Source organism: Carcharodon carcharias, chromosome 25 (assembly GCF_017639515.1).
Source record: "Carcharodon carcharias isolate sCarCar2 chromosome 25, sCarCar2.pri, whole genome shotgun sequence".
Taxonomy (NCBI): domain Eukaryota; kingdom Metazoa; phylum Chordata; class Chondrichthyes; order Lamniformes; family Lamnidae; genus Carcharodon; species Carcharodon carcharias.
Window position 1 is genome coordinate 13,767,808 of NC_054491.1, and position 19,157 is coordinate 13,786,964.

At 39.6% G+C, this 19,157-nt stretch overlaps 1 protein-coding gene across 2 annotated transcripts; it reads right to left on the bottom strand.

Annotated features, from left to right (window-relative positions):
• Nucleotides 1-84: 84 nt before the first annotated feature.
• LOC121269737 (uncharacterized protein C11orf52 homolog) lies at nt 85-18,428 on the bottom strand. 2 transcript variants are annotated; one of them, XM_041174614.1, is made up of 6 exons: nt 18,242-18,428; nt 17,539-17,788; nt 6,613-6,653; nt 4,474-4,511; nt 2,203-2,439; nt 85-967 (listed from the first exon to the last, which is right to left on the bottom strand). In XM_041174614.1, the coding sequence occupies exons 2-6, from the start codon at nt 17,568-17,570 to the stop codon at nt 926-928; spliced, it is 390 nt and encodes a 129-aa protein (XP_041030548.1). In that variant the 5' UTR covers nt 17,571-17,788; nt 18,242-18,428; the 3' UTR covers nt 85-925. The 2 variants fall into 2 exon arrangements, with proteins under 2 accessions (XP_041030548.1, XP_041030549.1); XM_041174615.1 differs by having other exon boundaries at nt 18,348-18,413.
• Between the last annotated feature and the right edge of the window lie 729 nt (nt 18,429-19,157).

A 19,157-nucleotide genomic window follows, 5' to 3' on the forward strand; every position in this document is an offset into this window, starting at 1 on the left:
TACATTTTCAAAACAATCTACACCAGACCACAAGTAACAGCCATGGCAATAAGTGAGGTAAATCAGACTCTCAAAAATCTTCCATCATTTTGCATGCTTTCTTGATTTATTTTGTACAATGTGTAATCCAATCTGAACATCTCAAAGCTGACTTCACCCTTTTCAACATTTTAGAGCCCGGGGACTGGGATGAATTCTGGGCCCTGGCCCATGCCCAAACTGCATCGTTACCACGACGCTATTTTTACATGCAAATGGCCTAACTGGGCAGGAGGTGAGCTTTGTGCCCAACAAGAGGCACCGAGTGCCTCCACGAGGCAGGAACAGCCCACCCAGCCATGTTGAGAGTTGCTGCTGCCTTGAGCCAGGAGGTGGAAAGCAGCCATGGATGACAAAATTTGGTGTGGCGCTCATGCCAACCCTAGTTGGTCCCTCAAATTTCGCCTCCGAGCAACCGTAGAAAAAATTACTTGGTTATGGGGGCCCCCCCCCCAGCAACAACACTTTTAGGCTCGACGGAAAGTAATTTAAAAATTCCAAACCCCAAGGGACAGGCTCCTTAATGAGCTGTTAATTGGTGGTGCCCACGTTTCACGCTCCCTCCCCACCACTGGCCCTCTGAAAATACAAAACTGTCCTGGAGGCGTCGGGATCCTGAGATGACCTCTGGGACTAGCGTATCCGAATGGTGCCCACACAGGGCCCTGACCCTGCTGCGTTTGAAACCCAGCCCCTAACCATTGAGAAAAACATACAATACTAATAATTTTTAAGTTGATATATTTACAATCTCTGTGTACACAATCATTGAAGTGTTTATAGCATACAGGTCATTTGCACAAATATTCAGGTAACTCATTGACAAGTAAGGGTTAACCCAAGTGCAAATTCATCCTCATGCACCACAGCCTACCCATACGTGGCTTCATTGGATAGGATATATTTTTCCTTCAGGATTCAATCCAACCTAACCGAGAAAAGGAACAACAAGAAAGTTACTAAAATACTCCTTTTCTGAAAACTTAGTAAGGCTTTCATTCCAGTTAGGTTTTGGTTATCAGAACTTGCCCATTCTTGTTAACATAATACTCTACACTGGTAGATACTGTGTGTACATCTTAGAAGAAGTGTGACAACCTATGTTAATTTCATTTGGCATTGCATTTACTGAGGACAGCAGGAAATCGTCAAGTTTTAACAGAATGCTGACATTCCATATGTTGAACATTAACTCGGGCCAACGAGCAGCCTAGAGAATAGTGCGCAACGTCAGTGAGTTTTGCGTTCTGGTTCAAAGATACAATGGGAAATGGAAATTTTCCTTCAGTTTTTGTACCTAGATTCAGCAGTGAGCACTTCGTGTATAGTATGGGTCAAGTACAATGTAAAAACTGCTTTTGTATTGCCCCAACAATGTGCCTTAAACCCAACATCAGAAGATATTGCCCCACTGCACCTGATTTATCCAGGTCTTATATCAGCCACCATTTCACTTAGAGCAGTAAAGTGCTAAGTTGTGGGCAGTTGCATGCAGTGGATGTGGGTCTAATTGGAAGTGACTTCAGACTGCCCAAACTATTTAAATACGACCTTTAGTGTTGCTAGAAAGCAGTACTATTTTACATTACAAGGCTGATATGAATGAGAAGAAGGCTAAAACTCTAGTGCCTGGTCCTGAAGACTATAATCTAACCTTGGGGGTACATGTAAAATCTTCACTGTCACAGTTTGTAATGGTGCTGGAACCTCTCAGTTACTGCCCTGAGACACCCAGAAGTGTTGAATTATTTCATTAAATATAAACTGTTGTTCAATAGGGGAAATGGTTCAAAGAGAAATCTTTAAAACTGTCACGCCATAGTTTAACAAATGTAAACATTTCAAAAGATGGACTTTTTCTATAAGTGTCATATGCCATTTAAAAGGTACATTATATTGAGAAGTATGTTTTTAAGAATTTCATCTAATGAAATATCAGGTGTATGATGAAAGTGTTCTAATATTGGTATTTTTAATGTGTGTTTTTGCTTTTGTTTGGTAAAATAAGTAGCAGCAAAAATATTACACTAACTTGCTGAAAAACTGAAATATTGTTTTGACAAGGTCACAATCAGTTTTGTAGATTTCAACTGCTAGATTAATGTCCTTTTAAAAAGTCAGTAGATCCATTTTTTTCTATACAAGATATGTCTGGACTTATACCAGAGTCCCATTTTTTCTGTCATATTTCATCTTGGGATTGAAGCTAATGGTTGCATACTCCGTTGCGTTTTCTTTTTGTCTGGCCTTAACTTGCTTGAGTGTGCGTCGAGATCCCTGTTGGATCACCTGAACTTCAGCATAGTGGATATCTTCTGGCTGCGTTTTATTCACTACAGCATATACAGGTATGTCAGGGGCTACTTCATCATAGGGATGAGAATCTTCATGTATCTTTGTCTGTAGAAATAGCAAAAAATATGTGAAAACCATAATCTTGGAAAACTGCAAAGCAATTTTTTATGTTGTGATATTTGTTATGATGGGTGAAAAATCAGGAGCATAATTTCCTGATAAAGTGCTCTTGGGGAGTAAGGCTTTGCCGCAGTAAAGTAAAAGTGGTGAAGCAACTCTTTAATTCTTTTCCTAATATTATCTGTAATTTTCCTAATATTATTTGTGAACATAGTCGAGCCTGACACAGCACATTATGGAGGGAACGACATCTTTGGATCTGCCATTCCTTGGATGAGGCATCAAAATAAGGCTTTTGTCTGCCCATTCTGGTAGTTAAGGTGGATTGATTGATCTGATTAAAGGACACAGGGTTTTCTCAGTGTCCTAGTCAACATTCCTCCCTTAACCAACACCAGTACGTGCACATTAAGTAGTCAGTCATTCATCTCATTTGCGACTGTGAAACCATTCTGAACAAATTGACTGCTGTGTTCATTCAAACAACAGTCACCAAATTTCAGAAAATAATCTACTGGATGTGAAGTGCTGTAGGATGTCATATACATGTGTGGTAAATATAAACTATATAAATGAAATTTCTTCAATATTTTCTCATTATTTCTTCTCTAATTAATTCCTACAAATATTACTTTTTTCCCCCTATTATGGACAGAGCACTGTATCTTTAGTTATTTCACTAATTTATCTCAAATTCTGTAATCAAAAAGCAGGTGGTAATATCATTTGAGTAACCTTACCAAGTACACTAACCTCTCCAGTCCAGAAAGCTATTGTTCAGAAACACAAGTTGTTCGGAGATTTTTTAAGAAGAGACCAGCAACATTTTAGTACAGTAATAAAAATAGAAGGTACTGAAAAATCTCAGATCTGGCAGCATCCGTGAAGAGAGAAACAGAGTTAATGTTTCAAGTCTAATATGACTCTTCTTCAAAGAACAACTTTGTTTTTATTCCAGATCTCCAGCATCCACAGTATTTTGCTTTTATTTTAGTACAGTACGGAAAATACATTATCTGGAACAAGTAAAACAATTTTTATTACTGCTCTATAATGTTTTATCACTGTTTTATGTTTTGAGTAAATAATAGTGTTGTTTTCCAGTTCACAGACTTGTGGTTAAACATTTTAACATCATTCTATAATCCAAAAAATTGTGAAATCCAGAAACGATTTGGTCCCAAGCATTTTTGACTGGAGAGGTTACAGTATATACATTATTCCAATTATTAGAGATGTAAGCGAAAACTAAAACATTCCTTTTATTCTGCCTTGCACCTTTTTACTTTTCTGACTTTTAGCTTTGTTCCCCACACAATATTTGTTACTTAAATGATAATAAGACTTAGTCCTAAAGCCTTAAAATGAATTACAAAAAGTCAACATGCATATACAGCAAGTAATTAGGAACCTTGACCTTTATTGCAAGGGGCTGAAGTATAAAAAAAAGGGTATTCCGTCTTGCGGGGTAATCTAGAACTGGGGGCACAGTTTTTAAAAATAAGGGGATCTCCCATTTAAGACAGAGATGAGGGGGCAATTTCTTCTCTCAGACGGTTGTTAGTGTTTGGAATTTTCTTCCCCAGTGAGCAGTTGAAGCTTGGTCATCAAATTCAAGACTGAGTTAGACATTTTTGATTGACAAGGGATGATGGGGGGGGGGGGGGGGGGGGGGGGGGGGGGGGGAGTGGAGTTAAGGCCACAATCAGATCAGCCGTGAAGAATAACAGAGAAGGCTCAAAGGGCTAAGTAGCCGACTACTGCTCCTGTTTCTTAAGTCCTTATAAATGTAAAACAATACCATCTTCTTTTAAGTATCTCTAGCAACGAAACATTTTGGAGTTTATTTCAATCCTTGTAACTTTATCAGCATGCAGAGTTGTTGGGAAATTTCCCAAAGTGCAATATCTGCCTCCAACAACTTTTAATGATTGCAAGCTTTCTGTCTGTCAAAATGATAAAATGTAAAGATACTGTTTTGAGCTTCCATCTTTAATCTATTTTGTACATTCCTATTACCTGTACACGTTTACCATCCCTTGTCTTGGTCTCAGAAACTACAAAGAAGAATTAAACAAAACCAAATTAATTTCATACTTGAAGAAAACTTAAGAAATTTGATTAACACATTTCGCTGGAATCTTCCCCACTCAGGAAATTCTCAGACGACAGCACCATTTTCAGGTCCTGCCGCCACTCAGGTCAGCGGTGCACCTGCCAGCTGAATTTTACGGGAGGCGGCCGATTCACTGTCCAATTTGGGGGTGGTGGGCGGGTTCCAGAGATGCGAGCTCAGGACAGCGCAGCCCACTGCAAGGGAGGTTAGCGGGCCTCCAGTGGGATGGCTGTTGAGGCCCAAGCAGCAGAAGCCAAGAGGGAAGCACTTGAGCTGCCATCAGCACCAGTGGTAGTGGGTTAGACCTCATCAGGTCCATGACAAACTAGAGACATCTGGTTTTCAGGAATTCCACACAGAGATGGGAAGAAAGCAGCCTTACGTTCTGCATAACCTCCACCTCCTGCTGCGTAGCCACCTCCTTTCACTTAAAATATGAAATGCAACCTTTTTCACTTTGTGCCAGTCACTTTGGAGAGAAGAAATAGCACAGTGTTTCACTTGGGTAAATAAACCAAGGCACAAAACACTGGACCTGAAGCTATCCAGTGCCAGAAAGTGGCCAGATTGGCAAAAAAAACGGACTGTCCAATACAAAACTGGAGACCTGGCCACCCCACAAGAGGTTTGGTTTCTTTCCTCAATTCTACTGAGGACAAGCCTTTCCCCAGTTGAGAGGAAGCTCAAGCTTTTCCTGTTTTAAGTTTGTCACCCTGTAGTGGTTGAAATAGGAGAATGATTTACCAACCGTTTTTTTTATCCCCTCCTAATGCAAAAGAACGTAGCTGAATGCAATATTAGGGGCTCATAACATTTGGAAAAATGGGTCTGAATTCTTATCCGACGGCTGAGAGCTGCCATATTCTTCCATTAGAATTTGCAGCCCATATAGACATTGCAAACATGCCAAAACTGTAGCCTAAATGCATTAGAAAGGGAGGCCAATAGCAGAAAGGCTATAGGGGGAAGTCAATTTTTAAAGCACCAATATATGATGCCACAACTCATTCATAGTGCAAACTTTAAGGACATGAAGTTATTTCACCAACTTTGACTGATCAAATGTTTCAACTCTTATAAATAAATGATTGTATTAGGTGTGTTCCACTTGAGAGTTTACTTTAATGATGCTGTCACAACACTGTTACAGGACCATGGCAGGACACAGTCTTCTAACTTCAGACATTAAGGGGTCGCTCAAAAAAAACAGCCAAATGTTTTCTGTGAATGATTAATTAACCACTGGAACTGGTGGTTTTACTTTAGCTTATCAAAGTTAACTGACTCCTCTTCAATAATTTTTTTTTATTTTTGCACTCTTGACACATTTTGTGCTGTCAGTTCAAAAATCTCCCCCTTTTCATAACTCAAGTTAATTTTGATTTAAAGCTGGAATAGTTGTAATACCCAGTTCTAGCCACATGATGGCACTGTTGAGGAAAGCAAGAGCATGCTAATGTTCCTAATTGGTGTAAATCCAGATTAAGTGATGTAACTCATTTTAAAGTTAAGGAAAGACTTGCATCTGTAATGTTGAAAGGTCACAGACCCATAAACATTTAATCTTGTTTTTCTCTCTCCACAGATACTGCCAGACCTGAGTATTTACGGCATTTTCTGTTTTCATTTCAGACTTCCAGCATCCAGAGTATTTTGATTTTTGCTAAATGATCCTTGATAAGGGATAAACTTTGGCCAGAATATCAGAAGAGTTTTCCCATATAGTGCAAGTACTGTACTTAAGGTGAGTGCTCTTCCCACAACAGAATGGGAGTTCACCCTGGCACATTCTTAGCGTTGGAAACAAGTCCCTAACCCTGAGTGAGTAATGTGGATAGTATGAACAGCTCCCAGTGGTAAATGAATTATAAAGTAGAGAAATGCCACAGCTAAATATAATCAATAATAGATGACAAGTTATCAACTGGAAATGTTAACTATTTCTCACTCCACAGTTATGCCTGACCTACATGTTTATAGCATTTTCCATTTTTATTTTTGTAACATAATTAACCCACTAGTTGGTTCTCCCAGTCACTCACCTGTACTATTCTTTTTTGATTTACTTTTTATGGATTTGTTCCTGTTGGAGAAAAATATTTTTAAGTCAGCTTAATTTTGTAATTACAGTTTTGTTTTAATACATATTTTCAGAGAACGTACTGGGAATGGTTTGACTGTGATTTTGTATTGGTGCATGTTGGGGGTGTTGCAGTGAGCAGTAAGCTTGCACATTGACACTGAGCTCCCGGAAGATTTCAGCTTCTGGGTCTCATTTCTGTGGTGGGTGGGAGAATCGTATAGTGTTTCTGTTCTGAGGAGGGGAAAGTCCTTGGAATGGGAGGCATATGGTTTTCTTGTGGGGCGCACAGGAGCACCCCAACATATTACAGGCACAGAAACAGACCATTCAGCCCAACCTCTGTTTATGCTTCGCTCAAACCTCCTCCCATCTTTTTTCATCTAAATCTACCATCGGAACCATTTATTCCTTTCTCTCCCTCATGCTTACCTAGTTACTCCTTGCATCTATACTGTTTGCTTCAACCACTCCCTGTGGTAACGAGTTCCACATTCTTACCATTCTTTGAGTAAAGAAGTTTCTTCTGAATTCCGTACTGGATTTCTTGGTGACTATCTTATATCGATGGCTCTAGTTATGCTCTCCTCCATAAGAGGAAACATTCTGTCTGTATCCACTCTATCAAAACCTTTCATAGTTTTAAAGACCTCCAGTAGATCATAGATAAGCATACTCTTTTCAAGAGAGGAGGGACCAAGACTATCAATCCTTCCTGATATGTATAAGCATTTCTGGTGTCATCCTTATAAACCTTCTCTGTGCCCTCCTTCAGTGCTTCTATATCCTTTTTATAATATGGCCATCACAGTTATATTCCAAGTGTAGTCCAACCAAGGTTCGATACATTTAGCATAACTTCCCTGTTTTTCAATTCTATTCCTCTAGAAATAAAGCCTAGTGCTAGGCCTCAACCTGTGGTGCAATTTGTGGTGATTGATGTCTTTTTATTCTGAGACCCCTTTGTTCCTCTGCTCCATCTAGACTTGTCTTGGTCCACAAGAGCATTTAAGAAAAAACTAAACAAAGGTGAGCCACTTTGATCCATATCCTGGCAGGGTTGACCTAGTGGAGAAGCCACGACTGCTGCTTTGCTCCAGTCTCGGGTTAATATTAAAGTTTGGCCCAATTATGTAATTGGAGCACAATCTATATATTTAACAAAGGACCCCGCCAGCTTCAGGTAGGTGCCCTTGCTACCTATAATTTAAAATTAGTCAGTCAGTCAAAGCTAGGGGCAGGTATGCAGCATGCAAAGTTCTGATAGAAGGTAATTGACCCAAAATGTTTGTTCCTGTTTTTTTTCTCTCTCTCCACAGTTGCTGCCAGAACTGCTTATTTCCAGCATTTTCTGTTCTTATTACAATTTCCCTGCTCTGTTTAACAGTTAGTGCATTTTCCCAATATTGCAACAGCGTCCATATTTCAAAAACATCAATTAAGAAGCACTTTGGAATGTCCTGAGAATGTGAAAAACTCCTATGCAAAAGCAATTTCTTTCTTACAAACATCAAATGGCTTTCAGCTGCCATTCCATCAGATGTATTTATACTGTAGCTGGTGTGCAGCAATCATCTTATTACTGGCATAAATTCAAGCTTGCTGCAAATTCATCATATCTATCCTAGAATTTGCAGCCCATCTAGACCCTGCAAAAATGCCAAATCTGTAGTCTAAATGCATTAGAAAGGATGAGAGAATAAAAGAAAGGGAGGGCTAACAGCAGGAAAGCTGTAGGGAGCAGTCAGACATTTTTTGCTGGGTAAATAATATATTAAAAATTAGATATTCTTACAATAAATAAGTAATTAGGAGTAAATTGAGTACTAGATTAAGGGAACAAGAACTTTAATATATAAAGCACCTTACATGACCTCAAGATATCCCCTTTTGAAGTTTAGTCATTGTTGTAATGTGGCAGCCAATTTGCTATGTTCAAATTCCCACAAACAATAATCTGATAATGACCAGATAACAACCTGTTTTAGTGAAGTTGGCTGAGGGATAAATATTGCCTGGACACCAAGGATAACTGCCCTGCCCCTCCATAAAATAGTGCAATGGGAGCTTCACATCGACCGGAGAGGGCAGATAGGGCCTTTGTTTAATATCTCACCTGATGGTGCAGCACTCCAACAGTACTATATTAAGAAAAAATATATATAGTTAATAGGATTAGATGCTGAGCCATGTACAAAGTTTAGGAAAAGTGCTTGAAAGCTTGTTTAGAAGATGGAGTTTGAGAATGTTTTAAAAGGCAGAAAGAGAAGTGGAGATGTTTAGGCAGGATATTCCAGAGTTAGGGCTGAAGCTCTGTTACCAATAGTGAGATGCAGGGAGGGAAGTTTGCAAAAAAAGACCAGTCAGAGATCCAAAGGATACCAGAGGGGATTTAATCTACAAATGGTTACAAAGCTAACATTGGGGAGATGGTGGTGTAGTGGTACCATCACTGAACTCGTAATCTAGAGGCCCAGGTTAATGATCTGGGGATAAGGGTTCAAATCCCACCATTGGCAGCTGAGGGAATTTAATTTCTATCAATAAATCTAGACTTGAAAGCTAGTTTCTGTAATGGTGACCATGAAGCTATAATTGATTGTGAACCCATCTGATTCACTAATGCCTTTTAGGGAGGGAAATCTGCCATCCTTACCTAATCTGGCCTACTTATGACTCCAGACCCACAGCATTGTTTTTGATTCAACTGTCCTCTGAAATAGCTGAGCAAGTCACTCAGTCCAAGGGCAATTAGGGATGGCAACAAATGCTGGCCTTGCAGGTGACGCCTATGCCCCATGAAAGAATAAAAAGGACATTGCTTTGAAGACAGGAATGAGGTTTTTAGGGAACAGTGGGATGCGGTGTAGGACAATATGTGCAGATGGGTTTTGAACATGTTGGAGAGTTTATGGAGGTACAGCATGACAGACAACAAAGAGGACATTGGAGAAATTGAATTTGGAGTGTACAAATGCAGCGGTGGAGATGAGTTGGGGCAAAGTTGGCCCATGTTAAAGTGAACTGTCTTGGCAATGGATAGGGTGTGAGGTTTGAAGCTCAGCTCTTGGTCGAACAGGATGCTGAGATTTTTCACGGTCTGGTTCACCCTGAGTAGGTGACGGGGAGGGAGACAGGCTCAGTGATGAGGAGATGGGGTTTTTGGCTTCAATAATGGCTTTAATCTTCTAAACATTCATTTAAGGAAAAGGTAGCTGTGGTGAATTTAAATGTTCATCCCCATAAATGAAGGTAACAGAGAAATTGTCAAATTGACTTCAGAAACTAACATAGGGAAGTTAGGGGGGGAAAAGCACATGCTTTGAAGAAAATCAAAGAATTACATTTCTACAGACCACATGACTAGACAAGCTAGTATGTCAACTTAGCTAAATTGAAGCCTTTTCACCACTGGGTCAGAAGGTTGAGGCTTCAAACCCCATATTAGGAGCTCATAAGTTTGGCAAACATTCCAGTGTAGGACTGAGTCCTACACTGGCAGAGATGCCATCCCTCAGATGAGATATTAAACCCACGTCCTATCTACCAGTTCCAGTGGACACTAAAGATCTCATGGCACTATTTGGAGAAAAGCCAGAGCTTCTCCCAACATTCCTCCCTCACCAACAAAACACAGGTTAACTGGTCATTCATTTAATTGCCCGTTTGTGGGAAACTGGCACGGAATGCCTGCTGTGTTTGCACAAGTGTCAAATCCAAAGAAAAGGTGTGAAATCCATAACATGATAAGATGCTATATAAATGCATGAATTATCATTCAGATACAACTGTTGAGAGCAGAAGGCAGCAGTTTTGTTTAATACTTTTGGGAGTTTCCGAAATACAACAGTTGTATCTGATGACTAGAGGTAGAAAATATTTAAAAAGGTATGCGAACCATCAGGGAAAATACATCCAACTGTTTTAACGTTGTGAAAAAGTTTTAAATTCATTCCACAAGACAATGGTAATCTAAGTAGCACAAAAGTCATTAATGGAAAACAGCAAAGTTTTAGATCAAATGAATAATGCCTCCCTAATATATTGGACTTCCAATGGGCATTTCATAAAAGTTTTACCATGTAATTCTTTGAAGCTTTTAACATTAATTTATTGAACTATTTTCTTTTAAGTTAGATAGCTGGATTAAAGAGTAGCGGAAGTGACTGACAAACTTGATTTAAACTTTTCAATTAAATGGCAGAAAGGGATGATGAAAGTGCTGCATTTGATATTATGCATACAGATTTTCAAAAGGCATTTGATTTGATGCTTTTAGACATGAGCAAAATTCAAGGGCATGGGATTTAAAGAGGCAGTGGTAGCATGAATTGGCTAAGAGATAAAAAGCAGAGCAGTGGTGAAGGGTTATTTTTCAGACTAGAGGGAAGTATACAGTGGTGTCTGCTGTAGGTCAATATTAGGACCATTGCTTTTTTGATAGATATTAATGAGCTGCATTTTAACACTAAGATTCTCTGAAGTGATGAGAAATAGTCAAGCATCTGCTGGGAACCCAGCAACAAGTAGAATCCTGCAAGGATCTGTACTGAATCTCCTGCTATTTAGAAAAATATGAAGGAGAGGACTTCTAGTAATATTTAGATTTGTTGGTGACACTCAATTAAATGGCCACGTGACCATGGTGCAGAAAAGATTGGTAGCATTTAACAAAACCTGGACAAAATAAGTGGATGAGATGAGGATTGTCAGCTGGATAATGTGGATAAATATCAGGAACACTGGCAGAGAAAACAAGAAAATTGTAAATAGATAAAAACCAGCTCTGAAGAGTAGTCATACAGACTCAAAACATTAACTCTGTTTCTCTCTCCACAGATGCTGTCAGATCTGCTGAGTTTTTCCAACACTTTCTGTTTTTAGTTAAGATTTCCAGCATCTGCAGTCTGTTGCTTTTACTTCTAAATAGATTTTGGTTATTGGCAGAGGTGAAAAACTTTAATATGTTGATTTGCATAAGATCACCATATGTTCATTGGAAGTAAGCAGGAGATGATCATCGCCTGGTATTTGTGCGGTGTGAATATTGCTTTACACTTATCAGTTAAATGGAAATCAAAATGGCTAAAACATTAAGCAGTGAGAAGGGTAATAGGTGGTTATTCATGGGTCAAAAGCAGTGTTCAACAAGAATCAGTACCAGGAGGACTATTATTCATAATTTACATTAATGATCTGGATTTAGAAATAAACAACTCAATCAATATTTGCAGATGATCCCAAACTAGGTGGGTGCAGCTAACATAAAGTAGAATGCAACATAATGCAAGAAGTCATTAGAAAACTTACAAGCTGGGAGTTAAGGTACAAGTGAACTTCAACATAGATAAGTAGGAGTAGGAAAATTAGTAGCCTCACTTACACCTTAGAAAATACAAAACAGATTGGGGTAGAAAAGCAAAGGGATCCAGTAATTACACTAGAGGAGTAGGTAATTAAAAGCTATTTATGGGTCAATAAAGCAATTAAAAATGTTAACAAAACACTGGGATTTATTTCTAGGGGCATAGAATTCAAAAGAACTTGTGTAGGACCCCACACAGGCTGCACTAAAAGCGTTGTGGCAGTATGGGGAAAATAAATTTCATGCAGCAAATGATTTATGTCTGGAATGCACCGCCTGAGAGTTTGGTGGAGGCAGGTTCAATCGACGCATTCAAAAAAAACATTAAACTGTTATCTGCAAAGGAAGAATGTACAGGACAGTTAAGAGAATGGCGCTAAGGAAATTGCTCATTCGGAGAGCCAGTGCAGACACAATGGGCCAAATGGCAGCCTTCCACACTATAACAATTCTGTGATTGTGAAGTACCTGAGAAAAAAGGGAATAAAACGTTACAGAAAAGTATTTCCCAAAACCTGCTGTCTGAAAATCTCAGCCAAGATACAGTGCGTGGCAAAGACGGATCCAAAATATGGCTAAGAGTAAAAGAGAAACATAAAATGCCATAAAGCAACATCCACATCAAGTAAGATAGCATAACAGTTATGATACTGGACAAAGGGCCTGAACTAATGATGTGACAACCTGAGTTCAAATCCCACCAGAGCAGGTAGGGAATTTCAATGTAATTAACTAAATAAATCTTCAATTAAAAACTGGTATTAGTAATGGTGACCATGTAACTTCAGATTGTTGTAAAATTGCATCTGGTTCACTAATATCCTTCAGGGAAGGAAATCTACCAGATAAAAACAAAAAACTGCAGATGCTGGAAATCCAAAACAAAAACAGAATTACCTGGAAAAACTCAGCAGGTCTGGCAGCATCAGCGGAGAAGAAAAGAGTTGACGTTTCGAGTCCTCATGACCCTTCGACAGAACTGAAGTTCTGAGGTCATGAGGACTCGAAACGTCAACTCTTTTCTTCTCCGCCGATGCTGCCAGACCTGCTGAGTTTTTCCAGGTAATTTCTGTTTTTGTTAAGGAAATCTACCATCCTTACCTGGTCTGATCTACATGTGACTCAAGACTCTCACTACCCACTGAAATGGCCTTAGCAAGTCATTCAGTTGGATTTAAGAAGGTGCTCACCACAACATTCTCAAGGCAATTAGGAATGGGCAATAAATGCTGGCCTTGCCAGCAATGTCCAAATTAAGTGAAAGAATAAAAAAAAAAAATCCAAGTTTTACATTTCATGGTATTGGTATTACACTCTTGTTACTGGAACTAGTTTTTCTATGGACAAAATATAAATATTCTAAACTCACACCACAATAAGCTAATTAGCAACTGCATTGCCTCCAGCTTCACTGAATCAAAACACAAAGGAATATGCTCCACAATTAAACCCATATTTGTACTCTGCCTAATTAACTTTAATCAATTAATTTTAACATATGGTATGATCAGGATACATTAGGAAGACCTATGGGATATGACTTGTGTTCCATTTCTGGAAGTAACCATTACTCAGAACTTGTGATACATCAAGCCACCCGACTTGTGGGATGCAAATCATAACCACGGGACAATATAATTAATATATTCTCTGCATAACGAGCAAACAAGTCTAATGAATTGATGCTTCACTTTTTCTAGAAGTGAAAATGGCCACCACCATCATAGGTGAACTTTTCAGCTGATATATTTCCCTGCCTAAAACGTTATTTTCAAATGCCTTGCTCTCTTTCTCCCCATCCTCAAAACCCTTCTAAATACCTACCTCTTACAGCCATGCCTTTGATTTCCTCCCCCCCCCCCATGACTCCCTAACCCAAAATCTTTTACCCCTTTCTTGACATCCATCTTTCCCTGTTCGAGTGGCATGAGATGTTCTTGTGTGTGGATAGAATGCTATATAAATGCAAACTGCTATTGTGTGACAATGTGAAATGGTTAGAGCAATGGCACACAGATTTTTGCATTTGATTTGGTCAGAGTTTTTTTTTTGGTTGTGCTGCCAGAGGAGGAATCGGTATCTCCTGTTGATGGTAGTCGCAGAGTTACCCAGGGAGGAATCAGCTGTTGAAAACTGTATTCTAGCAGTTTATGATGCTACTTATTGAGACCAAACACAATAGTGCCTTATTCTGTTTTTTTTTTAAATGCAATCAGCTCCTCTTTCAGATATAGATTATAATAACAGCTTGCTTTTATATAGCACCTTTTAACATAGTAAAATGTCCCAAAGCACTTCACAGGAACATTATCAAACAGAATTTGATATGGAGCCACAGAAGGAGAAATTTTTGGTCATTTGTCCTAACAGGTAGGTTTTGGGGGAGGGGGGTGGGGGTGTCTTAAAGGATGAAGGTCAGGGGTGGGGGGTGGGGTAGATTTAGGGAGAAAATTCTAGACCTCAGGCCCTGAGCAGCTGAAGACATGGCTACCAAGGACACTATAAATCTTGGAACTTAACAGAGAGGAGGTTGTGACATAGTGGTATTGTCACTGGACTGGTATTCCAGAGATCCAGGATAATGGTCCTTACCTTGTCTGGCCTACGTGTGACTCCAGATCCACAGCAATGTGGTTGACTCTTAAATGCCCTTTGAACAGTTAGGGATTGGCAATAAATGCTGGCCTGGCTAGCAACACCCACATCCCAGGAATGAACAACAAAAACAAAATCCTGGCATACAGGTCAAGGCAGTTTCCACAGTATGGAGGAAGTAGATGAGTTATTTTTCAGATTTGTTTTCAGGATTCTTTTAAAATTTTGTAAAGTTACTTAGCATAACAACTTACAGCTAGAGAAAACTTGCAGCTAGAAACAGTAGATTTGCAAATTTGGCCCTAGCTATTCCTGACAGCACAGAAAGCCATGGAGAATTGTACCACTTTCATATCTAGAGGTGAAATGTTATATATCAGCTTTCCTGTGTTGACAGTTGATGCCACTCACACTTGCACCTCCTACAGGGTGCAGCACCAACTGCCAGGTTCTAAAATGATCTGAAAGCAGATATTTATTGGGTTTGCTTGTTCAAATTTACCAAATTTATGTTAATGGTGCTGCAAGTGTCTTTGTGAATAGCAATGGGAGCATATGGTTCTTTCTCTAACACTGACCATAGGGAGCTGAAATATTGGAAGGCAAGTCAGTTTTCTGCTGGGCAAATCTTTAACTCCTACTTACTGCTTTCCCTCTAGCCAAGATCAGAAGCTCACACTTTTGGAAACTATGAGAGTGAGCCTTTTATTTTGCTACTTTGTGACACTGAGTCAGAGTGTTGTTGAAAGGAGCTGGGCTAATGTTAAACATGTTAGCAGCCAGAAACAGCTGTAAATATGGGAATGGTACAGTACATTATCCATTGTTACAGTCTTACTATCACTGTCACATTAACTCCAGCTGCATTTGCTGATCTCAGCATTCAGTGACAGCTGCTGCATTTGTGTATAAGTTGCAATATGCAGATCACTTCACTCAAACATTACTAAAATCATGATCTGGTAGGATTCAACTTACAAATATTCAGATAAGTAAGAGTCTAAATTAACTCAATGAATTGAGCTTTAGCATGTAATAACAGAACTATTCTTCAGCTTCAATTAATAAATATAAATTATTCAGAAAGTGACAAATTGATAGATGCAACATTAAGGAGGAAGTGAAGGATAGTTTCCAATATTGAGACACCAAGCTAGTTATAACCTCGAGGAGTATAGTGACTAAATAAGGACATTATTTTCATATGCTATTTCAAACATTGTTATATACACAGAAATTTGTATTTATTTAAGTAATGTGCATGAAAGAGGGCTTTAAAAGGGCATTATAGGATGAATCACCATATTGCTAACAGAATCCAGTGTTACACAATGTACGAGTTTTATCTTTGTTTTGATAATACAAGAAACACGTTCAAGGACTGTTTGCTGGAACATAGTTTTTCCACTGAAGATCAGAATTTTTCACACTCTCTGTTCTGGGTTATTCCAAAAATTGCACAGGACTCGAAAATTTTCTATTGTAAAATTTTCATTAAAGATGTAGCTTCTTACTGAAAAAAGATTTTTTGTAACCATACCGTGATGACTTAAACTACATCAATATTACATCATTGCATCCCTTGCACAAAATGTCGCCACAGTAACACACCGCTCTACTTCCTTCTTAAATGGGAGATAAGAGGGCATAGATTGAAAATAAAAGCACAACACGGTGGATGCTGGAAATCTGAAATAACAGAAATGCTGGAAAAATTTAGGTCTGGCAGCATCTGTGGAGAGAGAAACAAGAGTTTACGAGTCCATATGATTCTCCTTCGGACTCTTCATTTTCAGATTGAAAATGCTTGGCAGAAGAATGAAATGCGAAATGAGGAAAATCTTTAGGATTGTAACGCTGATAGCTCGGTGGACACAGATTCAAAAGTAGTGCCCTTCAAAATGGAATTGGATAAATGCTTGAAGGAGGAAAGAAACGGATATGGGGGAAAACAGTGTGATGTGGGATTAACTGGACCCCTCTTTGAAAGAGGTGGCAGGAACTTGATGAATTGAATGGCCTCCTCCTGTGCTGTATTGTGATTCTATCAGAAAGTTTGCCCAACAATTTAAAAATACATGAGGATGTCTACATCGACAAAGTGGTCCAACGTATGGGAGTAAGAGTCATACGGACTGGAAACATTAACTGTTTCGATCTCCACGGATGATGCCAGACCTGCTGAGTTTTCTGTTTTTCTTTCAGATTTCCAGCGTCCGCAGTATTTTGTTTTTACATTAATGAATCCAATGTCCCTGTTGTGTTAGAAACTGTCTAATTCTTACAGAACCACCCCATGCTTATCCCAGATTCTTCACTTTGTTTACCTATTGACAAACCGAGCTCAAGAAGCAACCAGTGTGGGGTTTAGATTAATACACTTATTAACTGCAGCTCTACGCCTCCCGAAAATGCTTGTAACACCGTCTGAGTAAAGACGTGTTCATCTTCCTTTACAAACTTTTCATCCCACCTGAACTGGCAGAAGTATAACTTTCAGCCCACGGTTACTTCCAATACTTAACCCTTCCATTGTTTGATGTCCACAGTAACAGACGCTTTAAAACATAAACAAAAGCTCTGGTTTTCTTTTCTGTCTAGTTAGAGCGACAGCACATGACAGTTTAGAAATTTAAAAAGATAAACCAGTCCCGAATCACTGAATTAAGCTCAGATCACACGTTCCCCCCCAAAAAAAACTTTTAAAAACGCCACCAAGTTCCGAGCAACTTGAAGGGGGAAAAAGGCTTAGCTCTCTGCGAGATCCCACCAGGAAATCAAAGAAAATTAGAAGCCTTGGTTAAGCGGGCAAATTAACTTTCACAGGTCTTCGAGCGCTTGCTTGGCTCACTGCAGCCGATCAGTTGTTAAGACATGGCTTCCAAAACTTTCAACGTGTCAGTAGATTTAAGAAAGAGTGAAACTTACTTTCTGGTGCAGAGCTGGAGGACGTTACCCATTGCCTTCTCGGTGCTGGGCCATGGACGCTCCCTCCCCGACTGCAATTCCGCGTCAATTGCACCGACTGGAGTTTGCGACTTTTGGCGTTTCCTTGTTTACTCTAGGGGTTTTCTTTTGGTTTCGGCGCAGCGACAGGTGACAGCGTCAAAACCCACCGTGGGATTAACCCGCAAACAAAATGCCGAACCACCCGGAGCAGAGCAACGTCCCAAATAATCTGGAACCAAAGAAAGAAAAGGCTTTACATATTCGAGAACAACAGGTGTATAATTATTTCCACCCAGCATTATTCGGACTATTAGTTTTTTTTTAAATTATTTCCCATTTTCATTTAGCTGCCCGTCGAAGTTATATTTTTGCACGTGTTATTTTTTTCAATACTTTAGTGTGAGTGTAAAATCGCCTGCCAGCAGAACGAACTGTGCGAGTAAAATTATTTGGGTCATGTTGGGAACTTTATTTAACCTCTCCCTTCTTTTCAAGTTTATTAATCGCTTCTTTTTTACGGCCTCGGCAGAGGGCGTGCTTTCCTCTCCAAACCGGACAGATGACTGAAGATTACAAGCAAAATACTGCCGATGCTGGACATCTGAACTAAAGAGAGAAAATGCTGGAACGAAAACTCAGCAGGTCTGGCAGCAGCATCTGTGGAGGGAGAAACAGGGTTTACCTTTCGAGTCCCTCTGGCCCTTCTTCAGAGCTGAAGAAACCCAGTACTGGAAATTCGCTCCAGGCCTAAAACCAACAATATCTGTTAGAACAAAAACAAAAAATACCTGGAAAAACTCAGCAGGTCTGGCAGCTTCGGTGGAGAAGAGCACAGTTGAGGTTTGGAGACCTCATGACCCTTCAACAGAACTAAGTAAAAATAGGAAAGGGGTGAAATATAAGCTGGTTTAAGGGGGGTGGGGTTGGGACAAGAAGAGCTAAGTAGAGGGCCAGTGATAGGTGGAGATAGCCAAAAGATGTCACAGACAAAAGGACAAAGATGTGGTGATTTTATCTAAGGAATGTGCTAATTAAGGGTAGAAAGCAGGACAAGCAAGGTACAGATAGCCCTAGTGGGGGTGGGGTGGGGTGAAGATGACTTTGGAAGTCGGAAGATGACTAGACACTTTACAGCCTTCCGGACTGAATATTGAGTTCAACAATTTTAGATCATGAACTCTCTCCTCCATCCCCACCCACTTCCCATTTTTTCCCTCCTTTTTGTTCTTTCCAATAATTTATATAGATTTCTCTTTTCCCACCTATTTCCATTATTTTTAAATGTATTTCCATCCATTGTTTTATCTCTACCTTTTAGTCTTTATGGATTCCTTCACCCCCCTCCCCCCCCCCCCCAGGGCTATCTGTACCTTGTTTGTCCTGCTTTCTGCCCTTAATTAGTACATTCCTTTAGATAATATCACCACCTTCAACAACGCTTTGTCCTTTTGTCTGTGACATCTTTTGGTTATCTCCACCTATCACTGGCCCTCTTCCCAGCCCTTCTTGTCCCAAACCCCCCCACCCCCATTAAACCAGTTTATATTTCACCTCTTTCCTATTTTTACTTAGTTCTGTTGAAGGGTCATGAGGACTCG

Bases quoted from the DNA above. Each gene is read 5' to 3' on its own strand.
- LOC121269737 (XM_041174614.1), bottom strand. From the start codon at position 17,570: ATGGGTAACGTCCTCCAGCTCTGCACCAGAAA. The intron at 4,512-6,612 runs GTGAGTGACTGG...TCTTCTTTGTAG, and splicing joins ATCAAAAAAGAATAGTACAG to TTTCTGAGACCAAGACAAGG. The intron at 968-2,202 runs GTATAAGTCCAG...TTTCTCGGTTAG, and splicing joins ACAGAAAAAATGGGACTCTG to GTTGGATTGAATCCTGAAGG.